This window comes from Pongo pygmaeus, chromosome X, assembly GCF_028885625.2.
Source record: "Pongo pygmaeus isolate AG05252 chromosome X, NHGRI_mPonPyg2-v2.0_pri, whole genome shotgun sequence".
In the NCBI taxonomy this organism is placed as follows: Eukaryota; Metazoa; Chordata; class Mammalia; order Primates; family Hominidae; genus Pongo; species Pongo pygmaeus.
This window is the reverse complement of record NC_072396.2, coordinates 120,504,658-120,516,123: the sequence shown is the minus strand read 5'-3', so window position 1 is coordinate 120,516,123 and position 11,466 is coordinate 120,504,658. Positions and strand designations below refer to the sequence as shown.

Below are 11,466 nucleotides of genomic sequence, written 5' to 3'. Positions count from 1 at the left end.
CTTCTGTTTACTAGATGCTTGATCTTGGAGCAGATAATTTGTTTTATTTTCTGCCTTACATTCCTCAAAACGAAAGACTTGTTATTAATAATTGCTAAAGTATTTTGTAGTCTATGTAAAATAGCTGATTGCTACTGTTACAGGAAAGGGCTCCCGATCCAGGCCACAAGAGAGGGTTCTTGGATCTCATGCAAGAAAGAATTCAGGGCTAGTCCACAGTGCAAAGCAAAAGCAAGTTTATTAAGAAAGTAAAGTGCTAAAAGAACAGCTACTCAATAGACAGAATAGAGCATTCCAAAAAGAGGAGGAATGTGTCCACCCTAGGTACAGTGCATATATATACATCTATATATGATATATACACATATATATACATATATAGGATAAAAAAATTATGTGGAGATGTGCTCTGCTACAAGGTTTTGTGATAAATGATTAATTTTCTTAATTACTATATTTTACAAGAATCAATATTATTATTATTATTTTTTTTTTAACCATCACAGATAGCACATTTTTATTTGCCACTATTTGAAGTCTGAACTTTAAACAGATTCTTGGACTGGTGGTTCATATCCATCAGCTCGTTGAACTTTAGCACCTGTCTCATCCCCAGTGGCTTTTCCAGAACTACTGCCTTCACCATGAAGCTCCATGAGCTTTCCCAATTCAAACTTGGGCTTCTTCAGCATTTTTACTTTTCTAACGAAGACATCATGGAGAGGATAAATAGATTGGCAAGCCTTTTCTATGTCTTTTCCAATGCTGTCTGGAATCAATTTATTGACCACTTCTTTCAAGTCATTTGTCTGCACCTCTCGGGTCATGATTTCCATCATCTTCTTCCAGATTTGGTGGACCTGTTGGTGCTGAGCATAAGAGGTCTTCCATATCTGATTGTTGCGTTTTTTAGTAAAACCAACACAGAACAGACGAAGCAAGTAACCATCAGTAGTCCTGACATCAACATGAGCTTCAATCATTCTCTGCCATTTTTTGACCATGGAACACATTTTGTCACGGGTAAGATCCATGCCATGGAAGTTAGTCAGGCAGTTTTTACCCTGAACATCTTCAATAATCAGCTTGAATTTTCTAAATGCAACTTCATCATTCTGCAAATCAGCAAGACTCACTTAAAACATACGACCCTTGAGACCATCAGATGCAATTTTGGTTCCTTGGGTCCTGGTGATGAGCATCTTTCCAATATTTCTTATATTGAACACAGCGGGTGCTTTCACATCATACCAATCTTTCTTAGAAAATGGATCAACCACTTTCTTCTTGGCTCCCTTTTTGCCACCTTTCGTAAGGTGCTTGTTCTTGCCAACCACCATGGTGCTGGTCAGAGAGCCAAAAGGGCAAGAATCAATATTATTATTTTTAAAGCAAAATTAGGAATGCGTTTGTTCTCAAGATACTGGGATATCTGGACACTCCCAAGGCTGGGTCTATTTAATAAACATTATAAATCTGTTCTCTTAACTGTAAACATTAAGAGGCTAGGAATACTTAACTTTCTGGGACTGCAGCCCGCCAAGTGCCCAGCCTCATTTTCCTAACCCTCACTCTGGTTCAAATGCCTCCTACATATTTCTTCCCTCCCTTTACAAGAGGACTCTTAATCCTAAGGGTTGCAGAAGGACAGAGATCCGTCTTCTGTAACTTCTTCAGGCTGAATAGGAGCAATGATATTCCTGCCTAACTATTGGTCTTTTGCATTCAGGGTAGAGAAGGGCTCAGTCAGAAAGCATTGGTATGGTGAAGGTCATTTATAAGTTCTGACAAAAGGTGATATCTGGAAGATTAACAAATGTCCAATTTAAGAAAACATTGAGTAAGCTTGTCTTGCATTCCTACAAGAAGAGTACAACCACAATGTACTCCACAACAGCAAAGCAAAATAAGTAAAGTTATTTTAAGTAAACTAAACAGGAAGGTTTTCCAAGAACTGGGCAGTCATTGGAACCAAGCCAATATAGGTTCGACTGACAGCACATCAGTGGCAGAGATATGAGTGTCTAAAGCTTTGATAGGCTGGGTAATATTATGTGAATAGTCTGGAACATACACACAACATTTAATTTTGATCAAAGCACAAGTTTTCCCTTGGGCTGCCATTAAAATGTCCAAAGCCATATGGTTTCGTAAGACTACCTGCCTAATCTGATGTTTCCTCAATTAGGAGGGTAAGGACATGGCATATATTATTGAAAGCTGGAGCCATGTGCTCGGGCAAAGCTTCAACTTGTAACTCAATACTGATTGTAGCTGCCTGTGGGGAAAACATAGCCATCAGAAAGAACCACCAAGATGCCCATTTTTGTTGCCTATGGTGAGCTTTTATAATTTCCCAGTTAGATGGGAGAGCATCCAATTTGGTGAGGATACATCCCAGGAGATAAGGGTGACTTCACATACACCTTCTAGTCTAGTTATAAGGTAAGTATGACCAGCCATGAGTTCCACAAGCCCATAACCATCCCCAAGGAGAAGGGTAGCCACTTATTTTTGGAAAATTATCTTGCCATCCAATCTACATCTGGTCCATAAAAAGAAGGTTCTGATTTCATTGTTGAAGTGGCAGCCATCCCATATCATGGGTTTCAGTCTGAGGGTGACTATTATTGTGTCTTTTAAAACATGGAGACACTTTGCCTGATACCCGCACTTGAACAGCTGTCATTCGCCCAAGTTCATCATGTATAGCATAACCTAAAGCTGAGGTAGAGTTTAGCTGTTTTCTGATTAGATTAAAAAGGTCCCATCTTGTCTCTTTGTAGAAGGGGAAGGGGCTAAGTTCTGTGTGGCTATGATACATGGGAAAACAGGGACTATGTTGATAATGTTCAGTTTACCAATCATAATAAAATCCCCATAAACTTAGGTTGGCTTGTTAAATATGCCAGGGCAACCCAGAAGTGGAGGAAAGTGGCAATTCTCCACATACCCAACAGTTTGTCTGACTATGTAGAGAGGCTAAAGTCTTTGCCCACTCAATAAATAAGTTACTCTTTGCATGATTCCAACTTATACCCAAAAGTAAAATGCCAATCCACATCTTTGTGTTACGCATCCCTTTCAATTCTTCTAAACAGGAGTTGGAGGTCACTGGTTGGCTCACAGGAATAAATAGGATCAGTCTCTTGTGTTTTGTCAGCCTGTGGGACTTCATAAGAGACCGTTTTAATTTGAGATAAGTGGACCCAGCTGTTTATTTCTAGTAGTTTACAGTTGGGGTACTAAGGAGAACTTGATAGGGCCCCTTCCATTTTGGGGAAAGTTGATCTGCTGAGGATCCTTCCTTCCAAGTTTTTAATAGGACTCAATCCCCCAGCAGGGTTGTAACAAGATTCTCTTCCTTAGTAGGGGAAGGAAGTCTTTGATTTCCATACTCAAGGGCACCTTTTGCACTTGTCCTAAGTTGATTACATAATTCTGTAGCTTGAAAGATCTATATCTATTAGGAGGTCTGTAGTTAAGAAACGCTTTCCATACATTATTTCAAAAGGGCTGAGCTGCAGATTTCCCTTAGGAGCCACTCAAACCCATAACAAGGCTACAGGCAATAAAGATAGCCAAGTTCCTGATGTTCCTTGGCATAGTTTAGCAAGAGTCCTTTTAAGAGTTTAATTAGCTCTTTCTACTTTCCCTGAAGACTGTGGCCTCCATGCCAAGTGAAGGCAGTACTGAATTTCTAGGGCTGAAGATATGTTTTGGGTAATTGTCACTATAAAAGATGCACCATTATTGCTCTGAAAGCTCTTAGGCAGCCCAAATTTAGGAATTATTTCCTTTAATAGGAGTTTAGAAACCTCAATTGCCTTTTCAGACCCAGTATGAAAAGCCTCGTTCCAACCAGTAAAGGTGTCAACAAGTGTTAACAAATATTTAAACCGTTTACATGGGGGCATATGAGTATAATATATTTGCCAATCTTCACTAGGGTATGTTCCCCAATGCTGAACAGGCCTTACTAAAGGAGGAGGCAAAGATTGGTTATTTGGGTTATTATTCCGGGCACTTAGTTCACAGGCCTGAGTTACCTGCTTTACTGTTTTAAGTAAGCCTTTTAAAATAAAAACCCAAGACATCAATTGAAACAGGAAATCTCTTCCTAAATGAGTAGGGTCATATAAACGCTTAATTATTTTCCACTGATTAATACCAGGTATCAACAGTTTGTTGTCATTGATAAGCCAGCCAGAAGAATCTCAAATTAAACCCTGACCTTTAGCCCATTCTTGTTCCTTTGTAGTATATCTTGGTTCTGTCATTACTATGGCTGAACGCACTAACATGCCAACAAGTCCAAATGGCTCCTTTAATGCTGCTGCATCTGCAAAGGAGTTTCCCTCAGCTACAGTAGTGTCTCCTATTTGATGCCCTCTGCAATGGATTACAGCTACTTCCTTGGGAAGCAGAACAGCATCTAATAGATTCAGAATTTCTAAGTGATGTTTTATAGGGGAACCCTTAGCAGTTAGGAGTTTTCATTCCTTCCAGATCAGCAGCATGAGCATGAAGTACCAGAAAGGCATACTTAGAATCATTGTAAATGTTGATTCTTAAGTCCTTTCCCAATTTCAGGGCTCTAATAAGAGCTATTAATTCTGCCTTTTGAGCTGAGGTAGAAGCCGGTAAGTCCTGAGATTCAATTACCTCGTGTTGAGTCATATCCAGATTTCCTGTTTCCCTGGTGCACAAAGCTACTTCCATCTGTAAATCATTCTACCTCAGGATTATGTAGAGGCTCATCCTTTAAATGCAGCCAGCTGGAGTAAACTTGCTCCATAACTTGTATTCAAGAATGATCTAGGGTAGGGTGCCCATGGGTTCAAGTAAATAGGTAGCTGAATTCAAAGTCTGGCATACTTTAAGAGTTACATCAGGAGTGTCTAGCAATAAAGCCTGATATTTCAATAAGCATCCCCCTGTCATCCACTGGTGTCCTTTGGCTTCTAGGATTCCTTGTACTTGGTGTGGGGTTAAAACCTCCAGATATTTTCCTAAAACCGGTTTATTGGCTTCATCTACTAAATGAGCAGTTGTTGCCACTGCCCTGAGGCATCCAAGCCATCCTGAAGTTACCTGGTCTAATTGCTTAGAAAAATATGCCACTGTTAGAGAATATCTCCCATCTCCTATACAAGGACACCTAGGGTGGTTCCTTGTTTTTCAGCCACATAAAGGAAAAGTGGCTTATCAAGATTAGGAATTCGTAGGGCTGGAGCTGATCCCAATTTCTCCTTGAGAGCATTAAAACCTTGTTTACAGTTACTATCCCATTCAAAAGGATCTACATCTGCTCCTTTCAGAGCCTCATATAAAGGCTTGGCTATATGTCCAAATCCAGGCACCCATAAATTGCAGAATCCTGCCATCCCTAGGAAAACCCACAGCTGCTTTCTAGTTTGGGGTTGTGGAATACTTAAGATAGCTTCACTTTATTCTGGCACTACTGCTCAGGTGTGAAGGGTTAGGACAAATCCTAAGTATTTATTTAACCTCTTGAGTTGAAAACTGGGCTTTATGCCATGAGACACTATACCCATTAGCTACCAGAAAATTTAGAAACCTGTTGGTATTTTCATCTGAGTCTCTTTTGGTCGGGCTAGCAATCAACAGGTCATCTACATATTGAATAATAGTGCCCCAAATTCAGCCAACTGGTGCACACAGATGATTTTTCCTTTCGGTTGGGGGGTCTCTTCAGTATTGTCCCTTCTGTGGTTTGCCAGAAAGATGTTACAGGGTCTCATGCAAGAAAGAATTCAGGGTGAGTCCACAGTGCAAAACAAAAGCAAGTTTATTAAGAAAGTAAAGTAATGAAAGAACAGCTACTCCATACAGAGTATGGGCATTCCTGAAAGTAAGAGGAGGAATGCGTCCACCCTAGGTACAAGTGATAAAGGGTTAATTTTCTTAATTACTATATTTTGCAAGAATAATTATTAGTATCTTTAAAGCAAAATTAGGAATGCCTTTCTTCTTGAGATATTGGGATATCTGGACATTCCCAAGTCTGGGTCTGTTTAGTAAACATTATCAATCTGTTCCCTTAACCATAAACATCAAGAAGATAGGAATACCTAACTTTCTAGGAATGCAGCCCAGCAAGTCCCAGCCTCATTTTCCTAGCCCTCACTCAAGATGGAGTCACTCTGGTTTAAATGTTTCTGACACTGCTATATTATTTTTAACTACATTTATGGATATTTACATTTTTAAAAGTATATTAAGACACTGAAATCTTTAGATTTTTGTGCTTGATCATAGGGAAAGAAATTGGGGTATAATGGTAGCTCTTCAGCACCTATTAAATTAAAACTAGAAAATGACTTAAATGGAAAGACAGCACAATGTAATGGAAAACACAGGGATTTAGAATTGGGAGGCCTAGGTTTGAATCCTGGCTCATTGATGTAACATCTCCTAATTTGTTAAATGGGTGACTACTACTACTACTACTAATAATAATAACAATAATTGGAAACAAATTTGCTAAAGCATAAAAATGCAGGGAGATTTCTGCCTCTGCTTATGATGAAGTAACTAATGCCAAACATGCTCTCCCACTATTAGAAAAGCCATAAAGTTGGACATGATATAAAAAAAGATGTTTTAAGATACTGAACAATAGGCAGTACAGGACTTTGGTCACCAAGAGAAAAGAAACATACAAAATGAGCCCTATATTCCTGTCAGTTCTATGACTTGGGAAAATTTCTTGAGAAAGACATAAGAAAGTAGAACTCAAGTAAACCAAAACAGTCCTGCTGAGCTGAGAAGATAAATATTAAAGTTCAGGGTAGGATATTGGAGAGGAGGGAGCTATGCAGAAGGGTTCACAGGTATCTCTGTTTGAGTTTCCCATAAGTCACTGGCCAAGGTTTAGGATATAGATGTGTGGGCAGGACTGTGTGAGACCTAGCAACAAGAAATTGTCATGGATTTGAGAGTTGAACAGAGATTCTAGAGGTTGCACAGTGCTAAAAAATATCAGAGTGGCACTGTAGCCAGAGTGACAAGACCCCAATCCAATTCCTAGCATTCAGCTAAGGCAACAGAAAGGACATGCATTAAAAAAGGGTCCATGCTGTAGGGTTACAGCTACTCTATAAACACACCCTAAGAAAGCCTATAACCAAGCCTCCACAAAACCAAGTAGAACTGCCAGCAAACTGACTGCTAAAACAAAATGAAACATTATTTAAAGGAAGAGAATATGCAAAATTGATTTCTTACAATATATTATCCAAAATATCTAGCAACACAAATAGCTTAATATGCAAAGAAGGAAATGTTACCCTAAATCAAGAAAAAAAGCAATCAATATTAAAATATCCCTGTATACTCTGATTTTGGAATTAACGGTTAAGGGTTTTTAAGCAGCTATTAAATTATATTCAAACATATAAAGAAAAATATGGTTTTAATAAAAGAATAAATAGAAAAATCTCAGCAGAAAAATAGAAACAATACAGAAGAACCAAATTTAAAAATCTATAAATTAAAAGTTAAATATCTGAAATAAAACTACTTATTGGAAGAGCCTGACAGCAAACTGGAGTTAGAAGAAAAAGGGGTCAGTGAATTTGAATACAAATTTATACAAATTACCCAATCTGAAAAACAGAAAGAAAAATATTTGAAAATAATTAAGAGCCTCAATGACCTGTGAGATAATGCAAAGCTCTCAAACATGCATGTAATTGGACCCCCAGAGGCAAGGAGAGAGAGAATTAGGAAGAAAGTTATTTGAAAAATAATGCTCAAAATGTCTTAAATTTGGTGAATAACAATAACCTATATATCCAAGAGCTCAGCAAACTCCAGTAGGCTAAGTATAAAGAAAACCACACTCAGGCACATCATAGTCAAATACCTAAAAACAGACAGAAATTCTTTAAAAAAAAAAAATAGCAAAGACCCCCTCAAGGATCTAGAATCAGAAATACCACTGGACCCAGCATTCCCATTACTGGATATATACCCAAAGGACTATAAATCATTCTACTATAAAGACACATGCACACGTATATTAACTACAGCACTATTTACAATAGCAAAGACTTGGAACCAACCCAAATGTCCATCAATGATAGACTGGATAAAGAAAATGTGGCACATATACACCATGGAATACTATGCAGCCATAAAAAAAAGATGAGTTCATGTCCTTTGCAGGGACGTGGATGAAGCTGGAAACCACATTTTCTTCCAATAAAAGACTTGCATTTTTATTTTCTTATTGGTATATTTTGAACATTAGAAAATATTCATAATGCGGGGGGAGGAGCCAAGATGGCCAAATAGGAACAGCTCCGGTCTACAGCTCCCAGCGCGAGCGACGCAGAAGATGGGTGCTTTCTGCATTTCCATCTGAGGTACCATGTTCATCTCACTAGGGAGTGCCAGACAGTGGGTGCAGGTCAGTGGGTGAGTGTACCGTGCATGAGCCAAAGCAGGGGCAAGGCATTGCCTCACTCAGGAAGCACAAGGGGTCAGGGAGTTCCCTTTCCAGGGGTGACAGACGGCACCTGGAAAATCGGGCCACTCCCACCCGAATACTGTGCTTTTCCGACGGGCTTAGGAAACGGTGCCCCAGGAGAGTATACCCCGCACCTGGCCCAGAGGGTCCTACGCCCACGGAGTCTCACTGATTGCTAGCACAGCAGTCTGAGATCAAACAGCAAGTCGGCAGCGAGGCTGGGGGACGGGCGCCCGCCATTGCCCAGGCTCGCTTAGGTAAACAAAGCAGCCTGGAAGCTTGAACTGGGTGGAGCCCACCACAGCTCAAGGAGGCCTGCCTGCCTCTGTAGGCTCCACCTCTGGGGGCAGGGCACAGACAAACAAAAAGACAGCAGTAACCTCTGCAGACTTTCATATCTCAACCCAGAATTTCATATCCAAATTTGCAACCCAGAATTTTCAAATTTTCAACCCAGAATTTCATATCCAGCGAAATGAAGCTTCATGAGTGAAGGAGAAATAAAATACTTTACAGACAAGCAAATGCTGACAGATTTTGTCACCACCAGGCCTGCCCTAAAAGAGCTCCTGAAGGAAGAGCTAAACATGGAAAGTAACAACCGGTACCAGCCACTGCAAAATCATGCCAAAATGTAAAGACCATCGAGACTAGGAAGAGACTGCATCAACTAACGAGCAAAATAACCAGCTAACATCATAATGACAGGATCAAATTCACACATAACAATATTAACTTTAAATGTAAATGGATTAAATGCTCCAATTAAAAGACACAGACTGGCAAAATGGATAAAGAGTCAACACCCATCAGTGTGCTGTATTCAGGAAACCCATCTCACATGCAGAGACACACATAGGCTCAAAATAAAAGGATGGAGGAAGATCTACCAAGCAAATGGAAAGCAAAAAAAGGCAGGGGTTGCAATCCTAGTCTCTGATAAAACAGACTTTAAACCAACAAAGATCAAAAGAGACAAAGAAGGCCATTACATAATGGTAAAGGGATTAATTCAACAAGAGGAGCTAACTATCCTAAATATATATGCACCCAATACAGGAGCACCCAGATTCATAAAGCAAGTCCTGAGTGACCTACAAAGAGACTTAGACTCCCACACATTAATAATGGGAGACTTTAACACCCCACTGTCAACATTAGACAGATCAACGAAACAGAAAATCAACAAGGATACCCAGGAATTGAACTCAGCTCTGCACCAAGCAGACCTAATAGACATCTACAGAACTCTCCACCCCAAATCAACAGAATATACATTTTTTTCAGCACCATACCACACCTATTCCAAAATTGACCATATACTTGGAAGTAAAGCTCTCCTCAATAAATATAAAAGAACAGAAATTATAACAAACTATCTCTCAGATCACAGTGCAATCAAGCTAGAACTCAGGACTAAGAATCTCACTCAAAACCGCTCAACTACGTGGAAACTGAACAACCTGCTCCTGAATGACTACTGGGTACATAACAAAATGAAGGCAGAAATAAAGATGTTCTTTGAAACCAACGAGAACCAAGACACAACATACCAGAATCTCTGGGATGCATTCAAAGCAGTGTGTAGAGGGAAATTTATAGCACTAAATGCCCACAAGAGAAAGCAGGAAAGATCCAAAATTGACACCCTAACATCACAATTAAAAGAACTAGAAAAGCAAGAGCAAACACATTCAAAAGCTAGCAGAAGGCAAGAAATAACTAAAATCAGAGCAGAACTGAAGGAAATAGAGACACAAAAAACCCTTCAAAAAATCAATGAATCCAGGAGGTGTTTTTTTGAAAGGATCAATAAAATTGATAGACCGCTAGCAAGATTAATAAAGAAAAAAAGAGAGAAGAATCAAATAGATGCAATAAAAAATGATAAAGGGGATATCACCACCGATCCCACAGAAATACAAACTACCATCAGAGAATATTAAAAACACCTCTACGCAAATAAACTAGAAAATCTAGAAGAAATGGATAAATTCCTCAACACATACATCCTCCCAAGACTAAACCAGGAAGAAGTTGAATCTCTGAATAGACCAATAACAGGAGCTGAAATTGTGGCAATAATCAATAGCTTACCAACCAAAAAAAGTCCAGGACCAGATGGGTTCACAGCCGAATTCTACCAGAGGTACAAGGAGGAGCTGGTACCATTCCTTCTGAAACTATTCCAATCAATAGAAAAAGAGGGAATCCTCCCTAACTCATTTTATGAGGCCAGCATCATCCTGATACCAAAGCCGGGCAGAGACACAACAAAAAAAGAGAATTTTAGACCGATATCCTTGATGAACATTGATGCAAAAATCCTCGATAAAATACTGGCAAACAGAATCCAGCATCACATCAAAAAGCTTATCCACCATGATCAAGTGGGCTTCATCCCTGGGATGCAAGGCTGGTTCAATATACGCAAATCAATAAATGTAATCCAGCATATAAACAGAACCAAAGTCAAAAACCACATGATTATCTCAATAGATGCAGAAAAGGCCTTTGACAAAATTCAACAACACTTCATGCTAAAAACTCTCAATAAATTAGGTATTGATAGGATGTATCTCAAAATAATAAGAGCTATTTATGACAAACCCACAGCCAATATCATACTGAATGGGTGAAAACTGGAAGCATTCCCTTTGAAAACTGGCACAAGACAGGGATGCCCTCTCTCACCACTTCTATTCAACATAGTGTTGGAAGTTCTGGCCAGGGCAATTAGGCAAGAGAAGGAAATCAAGGGTATTCAATTAGGAAAAGAGGAAGTCAAATTGTCCCTGTTTGCAGATGACATGATAGTATATCTAGAAAACCCCATTGTCTCAGCCCAAAATCTCCTTAAGCTGATAAGCAACTTCAGCAAAGTCTCAGGATACAAAATCAATGTACAAAAATCACAAGCATTCTTATACACCAATAACAGACAAAGAGAGAGCCAAATCATGAGTGAA

At 39.3% G+C, this 11,466-nt stretch overlaps 1 protein-coding gene across 1 annotated transcript; it reads right to left on the bottom strand.

Annotated features, from left to right (window-relative positions):
- Positions 1–500: 500 nt before the first annotated feature.
- Positions 501–1,355, bottom strand: LOC129024501 (small ribosomal subunit protein eS1-like). Its single transcript, XM_054471607.2, has one exon. It carries the CDS (start codon positions 1,338–1,340, stop codon positions 1,137–1,139), a length of 204 nt encoding a protein of 67 aa, XP_054327582.1. The 5' UTR covers positions 1,341–1,355; the 3' UTR covers positions 501–1,136.
- Between the last annotated feature and the right edge of the window lie 10,111 nt (positions 1,356–11,466).